The sequence below is a fragment of the Hemitrygon akajei genome, chromosome 4 (assembly GCF_048418815.1).
Source record: "Hemitrygon akajei chromosome 4, sHemAka1.3, whole genome shotgun sequence".
Lineage (NCBI taxonomy): Eukaryota > Metazoa > Chordata > Chondrichthyes > Myliobatiformes > Dasyatidae > Hemitrygon > Hemitrygon akajei.
The window spans coordinates 77,456,359-77,475,905 of NC_133127.1; the positions used below are offsets into that span (position 1 = coordinate 77,456,359).

General features: G+C 37.9%; 1 protein-coding gene across 2 annotated transcripts in view; it reads left to right on the forward strand.

The window, feature by feature from the left end:
* lrba (LPS-responsive vesicle trafficking, beach and anchor containing) overlaps window positions 1-19,547 on the forward strand; it is an 807,866-nt gene that overhangs the window by 266,521 nt on the left and 521,798 nt on the right. For both annotated transcript variants that reach the window (XM_073042906.1, XM_073042907.1), the window contains exon 35: window positions 8,236-8,344. In XM_073042906.1, the coding sequence (XP_072899007.1) occupies window positions 8,236-8,344 (109 nt within the window). The remainder of the gene's footprint in view (window positions 1-8,235; window positions 8,345-19,547) is intronic.

Sequence of the window (19,547 nt, forward strand, 5' to 3'; positions counted from 1 at the left end):
TATGAGTTTTACGTGAGCTTGAAATGTCCTTGTCCTGATAATGAATTTTATCACTGATGCTGTCTTTATTGAGAGATGACTCTCCGCATGTCATCCACATTTACCAGTGCCTTGCTGGGAACTCTGTTATTGAAATACTATAGTTTGGTGCAGAAATTGGTTGAATTCCTACAAACCCCATTTCCAGAAAAGTTGGGATATTTTCCAAAATGCAATAAAAACAAAAATCTGTGATATGTTAATTCATGTGAACCTTTATTTAACTGACAAAAGTACAAAGAAAAGATTTTCAATAGTTTTACTGACCAACTTAATTGTATTTTGTAAATATATACAAATTTAGAATTTGATGGCTGCAACACACTCAACAAAAGTTGGGACAGAGTTAAAATAAGATTGAAAAGTGCACAGAATATTCAAGTAACACCGGTTTGGAAGACTCCACATTAAGCAGGCTAATTGGTAACAGGTGAGGTATCATGACTGGGTATAAAAGTAGCGTCCATCAAAGGCTCAGTCTTTGCAAGCAAGGATGGGTCGTGGCTCACCCCTTTGTGCCAAAATTCGTGAGGGAATTGTTAGTCAGTTCAAAAGGAACATTTCCCAATGCAAGATTGCAGAGAATTTTGGTCTTTCAACATCTACAGTACATCATATTGTGAAAAGATTCAGAGAAATCAGAGACACCTCAGTGCATAAAGGGCAAGGTCGGAAACCACTGTTGAATGTGCGTGATCTTCGAGCCCTCAGGCGGCACTGCCTAAGAAACCGTCATGCTACTGTGACAATTATAGTCACCTGGGCTCGGGAGTACTTCGGAAAACTATTGTCACTTAACACAGTCCGTCGCTGCATCTAGAAATGCAACTTGAAACTGTATTACGCAAGGAGGAAGCCATACATCAACTCTATGCAGAAACGCCGGCGAGTTCTCTGGGCCTGAGCTCATCTCAGATGGACCAAAAGACTGTGGAACCGTGTGCTGTGGTCAGATGAGTCCACGTTTCAGCAAGTTTTCGGAAAAAACGGGCGTCGAGTTCTCCGTGCCAAAGATGAAAATGACCATCCTGATTGTTATCAGCAAAAGGTGCAAAAGCCAGCATCTGTGATGGTATGGGGGTGCATCAGTGCCTACGGCATGGGTGAGGTGCATGTATGTGAAGGTACCATTGACTCTGAGGCATATATTAGGATTTTAGAGAGACATATGTTGCCATCAAGGCGACGTCTCTTCCCAGGACGTCCATGCTTATTTCAGCAGGACAATGCCAGACCACATTCTTCACGTGCTACAACAGCGTGGCTTTGTAGACACAGAGTGTGTGTGCTTGATTGGCCTGTTGCCAGTCCAGATCTATCTCCTATTGAAAATGTATGGCGCATCATGAAGAGGAGAATCAGACAACGGAGACCACAGACTGTTGAGCGCTGAAGTCTTATATCAAGCAAGAATGGACAAAATTTCCAATTGCAAATCTACTACAATTAGTATCCTCAGTTCCAAAACAATTAAAAAGTGTTATTAAAAGGAAAGGTGATGTAACACAATGGTAAACATGTCTCTGTCCCAACTTTTGTTGAGTGTGTTGCAGCCATCAAATTCTAAATGTGTGTATATTTACAAAATACAATTAAGTTGGCAGTAAAACTATTGAAAATCTTTTTGTACTTCTGTCAGTTAAATAAAGGTTCACGTGAATTAACATATCACAGATTTTTGTTTTTATTGCATTTTAGAAAATATCCCAACTTTTCTGGAAATGGGATTTGTATGTTTACGGAGCTTTAGTTCCATCCACTCATACTTGCGCTTGAATGAATCAAGAATTACTTAACTGTCTGTATTGCCGTGTGCACAGACACAAGTGTTTTCTATGTATTGCAGCTCGACTATTCATCTTGAGGTGGCTTTGGCTGTAGAATGGAAATAGATTCAGGATTTTAAGTCAGATAAATCAATAAAGTCGGAGGCTTTATTGAAGTTGAATAAAGGCTATGTCTTGTGTTTGGCACAGTTTCTTCTTGTTTCTCTTGTAGTTATTTCACTATGAAGGTTATGTCCACTGTGCCTTCAGGTGGTTTGCATCCACACTGTGGTTTGGGGAGTAGCCTTTTGGTCACTGAGTGGAGACAACTAAGGACCCTGGCAAAAACAACTTTGCCTTTGGCAAAATACTCTTCTGTATTTACTGTCCTCTCTTGAAGGTGGTTATGAGTATGGTATCTCTGTATGAAATCTCCCAGGTTGTGGATTTGTGACTAGAGTTCCTCATTGCTGAGTTTTAAAATCTCACAGTGCTACTGTCTGCTTTCAAGACCTTGCCATTTCTTTAAATGGTATCACATTGATTAAGTGTAGTAGGAAGACTGAATAGCCTTTTGTCGCTCACTCTCAACCTAACCAGAAAACATTAAAGTTGTCCCTCGACACCACCTCTTTGGTCAAGAAAGCTCAGCCATATCGCTGCTTCCTGAGAAGATTGAGGTGAGTAAGGCTCCCAGCTGCCTCTATTTATCCAATTTTTACAGGAGCACCACCAAGAGTGTCCCAACTAGTTGCATCACTACAGGAATTGCAAGGCATCCAAAGTCCCTACAAAGGATTGTAAGGACCAATGAGGGGATCATTGAGATTTCTCTTCCACCCATTAGAGATAGTTATCAGGAACTCTGTGTACGCAGGGCCCGTAGCATTGTCAGTGATCCCTCCCATCTGTCTTAACAATTTCTTTGACTCCTAGTATCAGACAGGAAGTACTATTAGCAGGAGGACCAGAACTGTTAAGATGAGAAACAGCTTCTTTCCTCAGGCCGTAAGACTACTGAGCTCCCTGCTGTCATATATGAAGCACCAGCAGCGCTACAGTGTTTTTTTTTTAACTTGTATATGCACATTATTACTTGTTAATTTGTTTGTGATAAACCACAGTGTTTTCTGGATTGGAAACGTACAATTCCTCAGAGAAAAAACAGATACCTGTTAGGCTGAAGTACAGGAGAAAACCTATATCCTAAAGAACAGTCACTGATAATCTAACATGTAGATTTTTTTTAGCACTGTCAAGCCATCTTACAGATCAGGCACTCAAGAATCAGCTTATTGAAAAGTGAACTTATCAAGGACAGATAGTTTGCCCTATGTGGAAGTAACACAGGCAGTGACCTTGATATGAGTGCCTTTGACTCCATCCCACAGTGACCCATTCTGTCACCAATAACTGAGAGAAGAAGTAAGTAGAGACCCTATTGCACATGTTCAGTAATATGTTAGAAAAGAATAATATCAGGGACATCACACAATGCTAATTGAATGCCTGTATTTGAAATATGAGAGGGAATGTATACTGTAAGTGGTGGGTAAAATAATGGAATCGCTACTAAAGCAAATAAAATGGATTGAAAGCAAAATATGACACAGAATAATCAGCATGGATTTCAGTAAGTGCAGTCTTATTGAATTCTTTAATATGCAATGCCTTGTAAAAGTGTTCAGTCCCCAACCCTTTGTTCACAACCTGGTATTACAACCAGGGCTTTTGATGATATTAACTGAGTTTTCATTTGTGAATCACGTGCTCCTTTTTTCATAGTAGTGTCCAAAAAAGAGAAAATTGTAAAGCATGATAAACTAAAGTTTCAAAAACTGAAATGACAGCAGTTGAAAGCTATTTGTTGAACTACCTCTCACAGCTATTAGAGCCAATAGTCTTTTTGGATAAGTCTCTATTTGCTTTGCATAATGTGATGGAGTAAGATTTGTCCATTCCTCCTTGCAAAATTGCTTAAGCTATGCCAGGTTAGTTGGGGAGTAGCAGTGGACAGCAATCTTGAGGTCTTAGCAGAAATGTTCAATCTAGTTAAGGTCAGGACCCTGACTGGGCCACTCAAGGATATCAATTTTCTTCAGTTGAAGACACTCCATGGTTGATCTAGCAGTGTGCATTGGGTCATTGTCCTGTTGAAAGATTAACTTACTCCCCAGTTTAAGCTTTCTGGCAGAAATTTGGCAGTATTTAGCAGCATTCACCTTCCCATCAACCCTGACAAGATTTCCAGCCCCTGCTGCTAAAAAGCATCCCTACAACATGATGTGACCTTCACCATACTTTACAATTGGATGGTGTTACCTGGCTAATGTGCAGTATTAGATATATGCCACACATACAGCTAAAGAAATAAATCCTTGCCCATAAAGACCTTGCAAAGTGTCACTTAGAAGATACTGTAAAGATGTGAAAGAGAGTCTTGTGGTCAGATGAAATTGAAGTGGAACTCTTTGGCCTCAACAACAAGGCGTACAGTTGAAGTTAGGAGTTTACATACACTTAGGTTGAAGTCATTAAAACTCATTGTTTAACTACTCCACAGATTTCATATTAGCAAACTATAGTTTTGGCAAGATGTTGAAGACATCTACTTTGTGCATGACACGAATAATTTTTCCAACAGTTGTCTACAGACAGATTATTTCACTTGTGTTTGACTATATCACAATTCCAGTGGGTCAGAAGTTTACAAACAAAATCAAAAGAAATAAGCCAAGACCTCAGAAAAAAAAAGTTGTGGACCTCCACAAGTCTGGTTCATCCTTGAGAGCAATTTCCAAATGCCTGAAAGTACCACGTTCATCTGTACAAACAATTGTACGCAAGTATAAACACCATGGGACCACGCAGCCATCATACTGCTCAGGAAGGAGACGTATTCCGTCTCCTAGAGATGAACATACTTTGGCGTAAAAAGTGCTAATCAATCCCAGAACAACAGCAAAGGACCTTGTGAAGATGCTGGAGGAAACGGGTAGACAAGTATCTATATTCACAGTAAAACAAGTCCTATATCGACATAACCTGAAAGGCTGCTCAGCAAGGAAGAAGCCACTGCTCCAAAACCACCATTAAAAAGCCAGACTGCACTTTGCAAGTGCACATGGGGACAAAGATCTTACTTTTTGGAGAAATGTCCACTGGTCTGATGAAACAAAAATTGAACTGTTTGGCCATAATGACCATCGTTATTTTTCAAGGAAAAAGGGTGAAGCTTGCAAGCCAAAGAACACCATCCCAACCGTGAAACATGGGGGTGGCAGCATCATGTTGTGGGGGTGCTTTGCTGCAGGAGAGACTGGTGCACTTCACAAAGTAGATGGCATCATGAGGAAGGAAAATTATGTGGATATATTGAAGCAACATCTCAAGACATCAGCCAGGAAGTTAAAGCTCAGTCACAAATGGGTCTTCCAAATGGACAGTGACCCCAAGCATACCTCCCAAGTTGTGGCAAAATTGCTTAAGGACAATAAAGTCAAGGTATTGGAGTGCCCATCACAAAGCCCAGACCTCAATCCAATAGAAAGTTTGTAGGCAGAACTGAAAAAGCATGTGCGAGCAAAGAGGCTTACAAATCTGACTCAGTTACACCAGTACTGTTGGGAGGAATGGAACAAAATTCCAGCAACTTACTGTGAGAAGCTTGTGGAAGGCTACCCAAAACGTTTGACCCAAGTTAAACAATTTAAAGGCAACACTACGAAATACTAACGAAGTGTATGTAAACTTCTAACCCATGGGAATGTGATGAAAGAAATAAAAGCTGAAATAAATCATTCTCTCCACTATTATTCTGCCATTTCACATTCTTAAAATAAAGTAGTGATCCTAACTGACCTAAAACAGGGAATGCTTTCTAGGATTAAATGTCAGGAATTGTGAAAAACTGAGTTTAAATGTACTTGGCTAAGGTGTATGTAAACTTCTGACTTCAACTGTATGTGTGGTGTCTGTGATTTTGGTGGTATGTATGTTCCCTTTCATTACTGGTTACCATCGAGTATCAGTTAGCTGATAACTGAGAATAACTGATTGAACTGAAAAACAAATTAAGAAATTTAACAAGCCAGAAATTAGGAAAATATGAAGCTTAAGTTTTAATATTTTAAACATTCCAGTGAGAACAAAATATAGATTGGAATATATACAAAATTAAGGTTGAAAATGGGGGGGGGGGAAGGGTTGTTCATTAGATTTTGCAATGTTTAAGGGAATTGTAATCCATGTCCACAAGTTTGAGAATCTCACTCACATTTTATGTAAAACAGTATAATATGGGATTTAGGCATTCGCAAGCTATTCACACTGTAAAATACTCTTAAATGTTAAACATGTTACTAATTTCCTTTAATTATGGTGCAGAAGGTTAAAAAATTATACACTCCTTAGAGAATATAACAGTGATTTCTGGATTAAATTCTGCATACATTGAAGTCCCAAAGTCAGTGACAGTTTTGTCACTACTATAGTACCAGAAAGCTTACTATACCTAGTATTCAGTCCAGTAAACAAAGCAGCAAATTAATTGACCATTATAAAAAGAAGCAAACACCAAGGTTGATATAAGGATGAAACTAAAGCAAGAAATTGTACTTGCTGTGTTATGCACTATTCTTGTCATCATTTTACAAAAACAATTTAGAACCACGTTTTGAGTTGAAACAGGTAGTGCTTTTAGTTGAGAGACAAGAGGCTGGGGAAGTAAAATAATGAATGCAGAAGGAACCTTTTATTTCCAGAGATTGATAAATACTTGGAACTGTGTTACAGGAAGTGACAGTTATTTGGTATAGATGCATTTAAGAGAAACCAGATTAGCATATGAGGGTTAAGGGAAAGGAGATGATGTAGCCAAGAAAAGGAAATAAAGAATACCTAAATGAACATAAGCATCTGCATGGACTGATTGAGCTAAATGACCATTTTAGTGCTGTATAATGTGTTATAACTAGGATTCTGTTCTCTTAAATTGAGAAGCTTAGGCAATCAAATGATAATTTAAATTGAATTTTATAGGTAGAGTAATCCAGGCAATAGCACAAAATTAAGAGCATGGCAATTCAGAAGAGAACTTATGAAGCTTTTGTTTTGACAATGTTGGTGAAACTATTGGATGCTCATTCTGAATACCTGAAAGGAAAAAAGTACTGGGCAGCAGGCAAAAAGCAGGTGAATGGAATTTTCATTGGATAGCTTTTCCTGGAAAATGAATTTTGTTGAGAAGAATGAACAAACTATTGGGCCTATCTAAATTACTTAAACAATTCAGCCAGTGAAGCTAAAATCAGTACAGCATTTAAAATTTGGCTATCTAAAAATGTACCACTGATGGAATGAGAAGGTCACTTAGTATTCCTGAGCTGATGATACTCAACTCTATGAATACTGACCATGGCAACAAATGCCATTTGGTGGGACAATACACTTTGTCAATTCTGAAAGATGTTCAAAATATTTTGAATAGCTATTTGAACAATAACATTGCAAAACTAAAAAGTGTCTTGGAATAATTTGTGCTAATGCATTGCATGACTAATTATTTATGATTCTGGTGGTTTTACACTACTTTGTGAAACTAATTTGACAGTATAAGTTAATTTCTAATTCTACATTCAGTGGACACTTTGTTAGGTACCTCTTTTATCTATTAAAGTTGCCACTAGGTGAATGCTCATGGACACTGTTGGTATAGCCTAACCACTTCAAAGTTTAACCTGTTGTGTGTGTAAAGATGCTCTTCTGCACATCACTGTAACATGTGGTTACTTGAGTTACTGCTGCCTTCTTATCAGCGTGAACCAGCTTGGCCATTGTCCTCTGACCTCTTTCATTAACAATGTGTTTTTGCCTACTGAACTCCCACTCTCTGATGCTTTTTTGTTTTTCATAATATTCTGTTTTATTTTATCCAGCAGCTGAGATAATTTGTTTTTGAATGCTTTAACTTTGCTTTTATGTGAAAGGGTTATAAGGCTTTTATCTTTTTAAGCAATGTAGCTTGTAATAAGTTTCAGTGGTTGAAAACATTTGCAACTCAATTCTGTTTCACTGAAGTACCTTTTAAAGTTAAAAGTTTTCAATCATGTTGTACCTAGTTTAAGAATTTAGTATTTTTAATGAGTGCTAACTGTTGCTGTATTGTTAAAAGTTTCCTCAGACATATTGTATAAATTTTTATGTTAAGGATTTATGTTCTTTTGTCTTTGTAGCAGGAAAATAATTTGTGCAGAATAAAATAATCTGAATGTATTTCCTTATCCCTTATCCAAATCTTGCCTTTATGGGTTGTAAGATGGAAAATGTCATGGAATGTTGCTTATTTATTTTACAGTACATGCTTGGAGTATTGAATAAAAGTATATTTTTATTTTTTGAATTTTTTCTTAATTGCATTTTTCCTTCATAGACTCCTGTGTCATACTATGAAAGATCACCTGGTGAGGGTTGCAAATGAGGCTGAGTTTATCTTGAGCAGACAGCGGGCAGAAGACATACATAGGCATGCTGAGTTTGAGGTAAGCTGAGTTTTGCTTGTAATGGAAAACTAATAAAGCTGCAGGTGCTGGAATCTGAAACAAAGATGGAAATGCTGGATTACCTGAGGCAATCAAACAGCATCTGTGGAAAGAGAAACCTGTCAACATTTTAGGTTAAAGTGCTTCAACAGACCATTTGCTTTGCAAAGTTGAAATGTTGTGCTGTTATGTTTGTTTTATTTTAAAGAAGTTAGAGGCAATTTGAGGTGATGTCCTTTGATTTTAAAAAACTAAGTTGATATACTTTGAATATTCCTTGCTAAATCTTTTCAAGTTGGTGTTCTAAAGTGTAGTGAAAGTAGAGGTTAAAACATGAGGAAAAGTCTAACTTTGGAGATGTATGCTAAAGGTGCAATATTTTGCTTATTGCTAAGAAATTTCTACTTCCAATTTACAGTGCATACAGTCTTTCTTTATTAAGGTAAGTTTGATAGGCATCCCATAGACATGATGAAGCCTTTGATGGGGCTTCATGAAAGGAAGCTACATACTTTGTTTTCATCTGTAACAGAAGAATGCAGCGAAGTATATGACTTGTGGAACTATTGAAATGTTGCTAATCAAACATGTACCGTAGATGTCGGATTATAAGCCGCTACTTTTTTCCCACGCTTTGAACAGCTTTGAACACTGTGGCCTTTACTACGGTGCGGCTAATACATGATTTTTTTCATGCCGCCAAAAACATTTTGCCTCGTAACAGTAGACCAATAAAATTGATGAGTAGTTCACAGAGGTCCAATGAAATTGTACGATAAATCAAGCGCACTTTCACAATTAAATTATTGTAAATCAGTCATTTGTACTCACCCTCATCAACATGGAAAACACTCGAAGAAAAGCATTGTGCTGCCTTTATGGCAGTTATTTAGTTTATAATATTTTCGCTTAGTAATTCATTTGTTAGTATTTTCTAGTTGAATAAAGTATCTATCTATCTATTTGTTTTCTGTACATCCCGGGATACTATGACATCACATCCGGTTTTGCCGCGTCTTGTGGGAAATACCAGTTTGCGATAGCACATTAGACCCGAGCACGTTAGACCCGAGCACGTTAGACCCGAGCACATTAGACCCGAGCACATTAGACCCGAGCGAAAACGCTGCTTTTAAGTTAAAGGCATTTGCAATATGTATTTGTTTATGTTACCATACGGATTTAATTAAAAGTTAAAAAATCCTCACGTGTAATATCTTTCTGTGTAAATATCTCATATTACAACGTGGGACACCTGCGGCCTAAAATCCGGTGCGGCTTGTACAAGTACAAAATTGATTTTCTTTCTAAAATTAGAGCCAGCGGCTTTTAATCAGGTGCGCTCTGTAGTGCGAAATCTACGGTACTTTCAGAGAAATCCAACATGTATGGGCTATGAATGTCTTAATTAATGTTACATTTGTCCCCTTAATTTCTTGATTCACTCTTTAACTTTTTTTTTGCCAAGGATGGATGTGGGGTAAAGAATACATAAAGAAAAGTATGTGCCTGTCTCTGTATGTAGTCAGAAGTCATCAGTAACATGTATGTTACTGCACTGATAAGTTTTCTCAGTCCAAAGTGTGTTTGATCCACATTTTTATGCTCACAGTCTTAAGATTTTATAGTCCTGTGTCTGCTGACGCACAGTGTCTGCTGGTTTTTTTAAAATGTAGAGTTGATGTATCTAAATTGAATCCTAAATGAATTATCTCGCATAGATGAAGTGTCAGCTGGAATGTCTAATGAATAACCAATGTTGTAAAATTAATGATAAACAAGTCTTTGAAACTTTGGAAGGCAATTTGTAGATATAGTAGATCATGAGCATCAGGACTGGGGAAACCATGTTACAGCAAGATTGTCCAGATAGAACATTTTAGTAGCCTAAGCCTTGTTGTCATAGAAATGTGTCTGTTGGTAAAAATGGGTTTCATTTTTTGGAAGTTGGTTTTGGCAAAGGCAATTCTTCTTTTTATTTCTACTTTACTTCTAGCATCTTGTGATATAAAGCTTCCAAGGTAATTACAGCCGGTCTTTTGTTCAATCTCTTGGTTACTGATGTACAATTGGCAGTTGGTAGTATCCTGCTGTTGTGATATTACCGTACATTTGATTTTTTTTTTAATACAGTTGATGGTTAGACCAAAATCTGCACTTGTTTGTACTACTTTGTCTAGGAGGATTTGTAGGTCTTCTGCAGTACTTGCTATTAGGGTGGTATCATCTGCATATCTTATATTGTTGACATTAAACCTCCAATTTTTATTCCATGTAGGTCTTCTATTTCTCTGAGAATCATTTCGCTATAGATATTAAATAATTTTGGTGAGGCAACGCATCCCTGTCTAACTGCTCTTTGAATTTTAGTCCAGCTGCTTATATTATCAACAATTTTTATCGCCGCCATTTGATTCCAATATAAATTTTGAAGCAGTTTTTGGTCCCTTCCGTCAATGTCTAGTTTAGTGAAAATTTGAAATAATTTTTCATGTTCATGTTAACTATAGCAATTAAGAGCATGAAATATGATAAAGCCACCGGACCTGATGGAATTGCAGTGGAAATGATACAAGCCCTAGAAGATTTGGGCATAGATATTCTTTTTGAACTGTTCAATGGCATATATGAGTCTGGTGTATTGCCTGACGATCTCTTTGGATTTCCAAATTGAAAAGATCTGATCGAAAATTGAAGGTTTAAAAAAAAAGTTAAGATGAATTTTACTAGAAAGAACAAAATTGTTAAAATCAAAGGATCTACGAAACTGAAACCAAATTCTTAATGTATGTTTAATAATAGGATTAAGGACTCGGCTACCAATCTTAGAAAGCAAAAAAGGAAGAGGAGCTCCCAGTAAAGAGGCCAAAGAATACCCCTTCACCGAGTTTTTCTCCAAATCTACCCATAAGGGACAGTCATGTATATCTGAAAAATAAATCCAAGAAAAAATAAAACGAATATTAATTTTCCAGTACATTCAAAAGTTTGGCAAGGCCATACCTCCAAATTTTTTAAATTTCTGCAATAAAGGTTTACTCAATCTAGGATTTTTATTATTCCAAATAAAAGATAAAATTTTAGAGTCTAATCTATCAAAAAAAACCAGTTTAGGAACAAAGGAGGGGATTGCTTGAAATGCATATAAAAACTTCGGTAACACTATCATTTTAATAGCATTAATACGGCCAATTAATGATAATGTCATATGAGACCATTTAGAAATTACTTGTTGTGTGTACTCAATTAATAGAAGGAAGTTATATTTATACAAGTCATTGATATTTTTAGTAATTTTAATAGCAAGGTAAGTTATTTTTAGCAATGTTATGAGGAATTTGGTCATACTGATCAAAATCATTGTTATTCGGAAATAACTCGCTTTTGTGCAAATTCATTTATATCCAGAGAAACTACAAAATTCAGAAAATACAGATAACATAGCAGGAATAGATTTCTTAGGATCTTAGCAAAGCTCCGGGACCAGATGGATTTACGGTAGAATTTTTTAAGATGTTTACAGATATTCTTACACCTCATCTATGCCAAATTTTCATTGTATCTATATCCTCTGGGACGCTCCCGAAAACTTTTTATGAGGTATCAATTTCATTAATTCCCAAAAAAGGAAAAGACTTACTTGAATGTGCCTCTTACAGACCAATCTCTTTATTAAATGGGGATTCTAAAATTCTTTCTAAGATTTTGGCTAATAGGCTTGAGAATGTTTTACCTAAGGTTATTTCTAAAGACCAAACTGGATTTATCAAGATTAGATACTCATATTTTAATATTAGGAGATTATTGAACATCATTCATTCCTCTCCATCTAAAGAATCTGAATGTGTTGTTTCTCTTGATGCAGAGAAAGCCTTTGATAGAGTAGAATGGCCCAATTTATTTCAGGCTTTAAAAAGATTTAATTTTGGTCCTAGTTTTATTTCCTGGATTAAGCTGATTTCTCAAGCCCCTATGGCGGCAGTTATAACTAATAATCAAAAATCTTCTTACTTTAGGTTAGTGGTCACCAACCTTGTGAAGCCCAAGATCCCCTACCTCTGCCTTAGTGAAAGGCAAGATCGACTCCAAATTGATTAGTTACACACATGTGGCAGAAAAGACCGGAAGTAAAACCCCGCAACCTGGAAGTAGAAATAATGTATGAACACCAGGGGTCACCATCCTTTTTTTGCACCGCGGAACGGTTTAATATTGACAATAATCATGCGGACCGGCTGGGGGGGGGGGGGGGAGTGAGGTGGGGTGTTAAACACGACTGGAATACAGCGATACTCGAAGCAGGTTCCTTAGTTCCTTATGTCCAGTCTATTCTGCAATTTACTTTACATGGCTCTTAGCACTTACCTGCTGTCCTGCTTGCTCACGTTTTTAACGCTGGAAAAAAACTCAGCGGGTTTGTATTTAAGTACATGGTGCTTGGACTCAGGGTACTGAAGCAGTTTTGAGAGCTCCATTGCCTCATTAGACAATCTCCGGGCCCGAGCTCCAGCCTCCCGCCTGCCCGCCCCCCCACCTTGGCCAGTTGTGTCTGTTCCCGTACCGGGGCCGCGGCGGTCGCAGTCCGGAGAGAGAGAGCAAGGAGTGCGAGAGGACACGTCAGCTCCTTTTGTAGGATCTATCGTCCGACAAAAATTTGTTTGAGTAGATCGCAGCGAGGTAGCTGCTGTGCTACGAACGAAACCCTGAGCCCGAATTAGGTCGTCTGCAAGTATTTTTGCACCGGGTTCCCCACGAACATTTGGTGCGCTAAACAGGTTTAGAGGCGGCACCCATCTGTCTGCACTCCAGGCCGGTAGTAACGGCACTTCTTGCCGGCTGCACGAAGCGGACAGTTACCTGAGGCCAACCAGTAATCCCTGACGTGAGGGTATCACTGCGTTTAGGCAACTGATTACTTCGTGTGCGTTCAAGTTCAACAGTGTGCGGGCGTGACAGGGAATGAAGAAAGGTGCAGCTGACTCACATAATTTCCTTGCAGCCCGGTGGTTGGGGACCAGCGTGTGGCAGGGGAGATACACGCATGCGCACTGGGCAGAAAGAATGGAACTAAAACCCCGCAACCCGGAAACAATCTCTCAACAGCATTTGTGTATTTTTCATTTTTTTTCGGGATCTACTGGGAAAGTCTCAAAGATTGACCAGTCCATCGCAATCGATGGGTTGGCGACTGCTACTTTAGGTTATATAGAGGTACCCGGCAGGGTTGCCCTCTCAGGGTTGCCTGGCTGTAGAACCTCTTGCTATTGCTCTTCGGGACCCCAATAAGGTTCTTGGTATTAAGAGAGGAGATAAAGAACATAAGGTTTTGTTGTATTTGTCTATTAGGACTCCTGAATGTGTCATTTTTCTTGATACGGAGAAAGCGTTCAACCGTGTGGAGTGGAATTAACTTTTTGCGGTTTTAGAAAAATTTGATTCATGGATTAAATTGTTACTGTAAATTCCTGTGTATAAGCCAAGAATTTGGTCCTAAAATTAGGGGGTTAGCTTATACAGAGGGTGCCGACTTTGGAAAAATGAATACATTGAAGACAGGTCGTATTTATTGGCTGTTTTTGAGTCAAATTGGTTCCACTGTTGACGCATGAATTCTTTGGTTTGTTTAAACTCACATCTAGTGGCTGGAACATGGACATCAAACCACCAGGGATGACAGCAGTGTCTGTATTTTCAGCTTTCGATGCTGATTTTGTCTCACCTGACAAGTGCGCTTTGAACATGTCCCAGACAAATGGCAACTCTTCTTTCCTGACACCTACGGGACATCGACGCCACACCTCTTTAACCCACTTCAAGCAACCCGCTTCGTCCATGCAGCAGTGTTCTTGAATGTAAACAACACCCCGTGGGAATTTTCTGAGCAATCTTTGTTTTTTTGTCTCAATGCAAGATCACGTCTATTCATAAATCGGGTGCACCATCTTCGCATAGCTTTGAAATTTTTGCTGACCTCAGGGTGTTCTTCGTCCCATTTCAACGCTTGAACTCGAATCATTTCTCTGGTAACAATGTATCCAGACGATTGCTGGTGAATCATCCACTCTAAAACTTTTTCTTTCAGTTCTGGCCACTGACATGCTTCCCCGCAGTTTGCACATTTCGTCTTTAGCATTTCCCTCAGCGTGTCCTCTGCCTTTCTCCACTCGCTCGCTCTCTCTCATTTACACTAAACTTCTTAGCAGCTGCAGAATTATTCGTTCCTTTAGCAAAATCAACAACCTTCGCTTGAAGCCAGGATCATATCGCATTTGTTTTAATCTTTTGTACATGGTGGTTGCAAACCCAATACTGAGTACACGTACTGATCCCGCCACCCCGTGTTATGTTTTAATAAGATTACTATGGATGCTAAATGGTTTCACAGGGGTTACATTTCAGAGGATTCTTTTCCATTGGAAACCTAATCTAAAAATTTCTCTGCCTGATCTATTTATTAAGAATTCTCCTATAATGCTCTACAATGTGTAGGCCTGTTTTCTTAGCAGGTACTGGTACACAAAATTTCCATGGTCTGGATCCAGCAAAGCTGAGTACCGGCATGTGAGATCTTGTGATCTTTTCTGGTTAAATCAAAAACCTCTACAAAAGTGGTCGGTTTATACAAAGGTAACATGAAAATGTCATTTTTTAAATCTTGAAAATGGGGGGTCGGCTTATACTCCGGAATATACAGTATATTCATGTCCCACCACTTCTGTTTTGACTAACTCTCAGCAATCCCAGTCTTTTAGCCTTAAACGTGGCACCCGTCAAGGATGCCCTTTAAGTCCCTTACTTTTTGATTTGGCCACATAGCCACTGGCGATTGCGTTTCATAGCTGTGCTGAATTGACGGGGATTTGGAGGGGAGGTGTTGAGCATGAAGTTCCTCTTTATGCCGATGATCTTTTACTTTTTACATCAAATCTGTCTACTTCCTTACCCCAATGTTTTTACTTCTTAAGTCAGCTTTCCGGTTACAAACTTAATTTACACAAGAGTGAACTCTTCACAATTAATAGAGAAGCCCAAGCATTAGTATTTCATGGCCTCCCTTTCAAACTAGTTAATAATCAACTTATTTACCTTGGTGTTACAGTAGCAAGGAACTTAAAGAATCTTTTTCGAGAAAATTTTGCTAATCTTTTAAATTATACGAAACAAGTGTTTGACACAGTGGTCACCCTTATCCTTGTCTCTGGTATGTTGAATTAATGTTATTAAAATGTATATCCTTTCTCTAAATTTTTATACTTATTTCAGTCTTTATCAATTTTTATTACTAAAGCTTTTTTTTGATTCGTTAGAGTCTATCATTTTGTCCTATCTATGGAAGGGCAAACGTTCTAGACTTAATAAAGCTCACCTTCAAAAGTCTAAAAAGGAAGGCGGTATGGCCTTGCCTAACTTCCATTTATATTATTGGGCAGCCAATATTCGTTGCCTTACTTTTTGGTCCTTCTTTCATAATCAGTCTGACTGCCCAAAATGGGTGGCAATGGAGTTGAACTCTACTAAGGATCTCTCCATTTCTGCACTTCTTGGATCTGCACTTCCTTGTCACTTGCTTAGATTAATTGTTAATCCTCTTATTAGACATACTCTGAGAATATGGGCTCAGTTTAGAAAATATAATGGCCTTCATGGTTTCTCTCTCTCTAGTCCTATTTTATACAATCATCTTTTTTTACCTATGCAAGACTCAACATTTCATGATTGGTATAGAAAGGACATTAGGTGCTTTGAAGATCTTTTTATAGATAATTGTTTTGAAACTTTTCAACAACTGTCTGTAAAGTTTAACTTAACTAATACTCATTTCTTTAGATACCTTCAAATTAGACATTTCATTAATCCTTTAATATCAAATTTTCCTGAGATGCACAAGAAAAACGTTGTGGACCTGTTTCTTTGTATTAATCCACTGGGTAAAGGCTTAATATCTTATATTTGTGATCAGTTAGTGACCTTGAGGCATGCCCCCTTTGCTAAAATTAGAACTGCTTGGGAGCATGATTTATATATTTCGTTATCTGATGCGGTTTGGGATTCAATTCTCAAGTCAGTTAACTCAACCTCTTTATGTGCTTGCCACTGCCTTTTGCAGTTTAAGATTGTACATAGGGCTCATATGTCTAAAACTAAATTATTGCGGTATCCTGACATTAGTCCTATTTGTGACAAGTGTAAAGGGGGCAAGGCTTCTCTTATTCATGTGTACTGGGCTTGTCCTAGTCTAAAGAAATTCTGGAGAGAAGTTTTTTTTATCTTTATCCCATATTCTTCATTGCCACTTAGAACCTAACCCTCTGATTGCTCTTTTTGGCACCTTGGGTGAGGCAGACGTGCACTTGAGTCCGACTAAACGTCGAACACCATCTTTTGCCTCTCTTTTGGCTAGACACTTAGTTCTCCTCAGGTGGAGAGATGTTGCCTCACTCACTCATGCTCAGTGGCTTTGTGATCTTGTGTCCTGTTTAGACCTTGAAAAGATTCAGTATTCATTTCTTAATTCGGAGATAAAGTTTCATAAGGTGTGGGGACCTTTTCTTGAATACTTTCATAACTCCTCTTTAGATTAAGTTTAATTTTTTTCTGTACCATAATCCCTTGCTTTCAGCTTTTTTTCCCATAAGTTTTATGGGTTTTTTTGATGGGAATTACATTATAGTTTTGGTAGTACGCATTATTTTTTATATATATATATATATATATATATATATATATATATCTATCTTTAGCTTTGTGGGGTTGAACGCTCCGATTAATTTATCTTTTACATATTGTAATGGTTAGCCTTGAGTTTCGTAGTGGGAGTGTGGGGAGGATACTAACTTTATATGATTTTATTTTGGGTGCTTTTTCCTTATTGCTATGAATTATATATTAGATATGTTTTGCACTGTATTTATCTCTATTTTGTCGATGGGGTTTTTTTGTAGTTGTACTGTAGAAACTCGTAAAAAAAATTAATATGAAAAAAATCTTGTGAACAAGGTTAGTTTAACTAGATAGTTTCCAGAGGAAAAGTAAGATAAAAATGAGAATGAGGAGAAATCAGTAACATTTTCCAAAACAAATGAAAAATGTTTAATTTGAAGAAGCCTCCAGATAATCCTGCCTAATATCTTTTAGTAGTCATCCACATTCTCCACAGTTCACCTAATGTAATAGTTTCTTGAACATGTTTTTGCAGAGAAAAGTTTGGATGATTTTTCTCTGATCATTATCATCATCCTGCTCCTATAACCCACAGCCACCTAACCACTCAAGTGAGTTTTGAAACCAGTTCAAATGGTCACTGATATTTTTCTGTAATACCTGCCTTATTTTAAAATGGAAAGATTATATGTACCCCAGGCAGAAATGGGTCCAGTTTTTGCTGGAAGGCATTCTGCAAATAACTATCCAACATGCAAGCTGCCTTGACCTTAGGTCTGTCATTCACTGGGAATAATGCCCTTCACCTGACATGTATGAGGAAAAACAATCATACAGAATTTAAAATTACATCATGGTGACCCTAGTTTTCTCTAACCCATTTAATTGGAACTGATTATCAATTTGAACTATTTCTGGCACTTTTGATCCCAAAGAATTGCCAGTAGCTAAGTTCAGGATTTCCTTGCATGAAAGTGAAAATAGGGATATCTTAAACTTGCTGACATTTGTTTAAAAGTCTTTTGCCAACTACACTCTGAATCCAGTGTGAAAATCTGCAGTAATCCTCCACATTGCTATGGAAGCTGAATGAGCAACCTGCACTAAGTGGGATCCGGCTTAGTGAATTTAGCAACTTTGATTTCAATGGTCAGAGAAAAATGCCAGAACAAGAGGTATTGTACTTTTCCTTTGTAAAACTAGTTTGTAAATAGTTTTGTAATCGTACGAATATCTCTGAATGCTAGAGATGTTGAAAAAGTCATTAACAGCTGGCTAAGCCAGAGGGCTTAAAAGTCAGAATCAGGTTTATTATCACGGACTTGTATCATAAAAATTGTTTTGTTGCAGCAGTAAAGTGTAAGACATAAAAAATACTATAAGTTGTAATAATTAAATAGTGTAGAAGGGGAATAATAAGGCAGTGTTTATGAACTATTCTGCAATATAATGGCAGAGGGGAAGAAGTTGTTTCTAAAACATTGAGTGTCCCTCTTCAAGTTCCTGTACCTTCCTTCCTGATGGTGATAATGAGAACAAGTCCTGTCATGTTCCGTGGTCTTTCATGATGGATGCTTCCTTCTTGAGGATGTCCTCAATGGCTTGTACTCATGGTAGAGCTGGCTAAGCCTATACTCTCTGCAGTCTCTTTCGATCTTGTGCATTGGAATTCATACAAGGCAGTGATGGAAGCAGTTGGATTGCTCTTCATCATGCATTGGTAGAAATTTGTTGATGTACCAAATCTCCTTAAATTCTTAATGAAGCAGAACATGTCTTTTTCATGATTGCGTCAATGTGTTTGGCTAAGGATAGATCCTCTGAGATGCTGATGCCCAGGAACTTGAAACTGCTCACTTTTTCCACAGCTGACCCTTCAATAAGGATTGGTGTGTGCACACTGAACTTCTTAAGATTTGTTTACCTGCCCCTGTACCCCCACCACCTGCCAATTTCTTACATGATGGGATTTACCTTCTACCATGCATAACCATTCTGGCAAGAATCTTACTGATTTCACTAGAGTTGTCAGGAGGAAATAGACAAGATCGATGCAATCTTTTTATGGGTCAGAAGTGAGAGTAAATATTATGCTGCTGACCGGAAATTCAGTGACACCTTTAGAAATGTTGGGCCCATACTTCTGTAAGGTGCAATGATTCAGTATTTTTAAGTCCATGAAATTGCTTTAAATGTGGAATTGGTCCATCAACTGTCTTAGTCCTTAATATGGGACTATTAAATATGGGACCCATCAAATGAGGAAATAAGAGCTGAAGCTGTACCAAGGTCTCAGACAATGATGAAAAACTATGCACTCTCTTGTAAATGGTACTATAAATACATCCTAACATACTATTCACTCTGGCCTTGCTTCACTGATTTGTTCATTAACCTTAAAAGATCTGTGTCCTAGAGCTCCATCTACCTTAATACTTTCCCCTGAAGGTTATACATAGCTTCATCACTCACCATGTTCATATATGCATGGCACTGCATTTAACCAGGATTATTCACAAACAAAATGTGGAACATAGTTCAG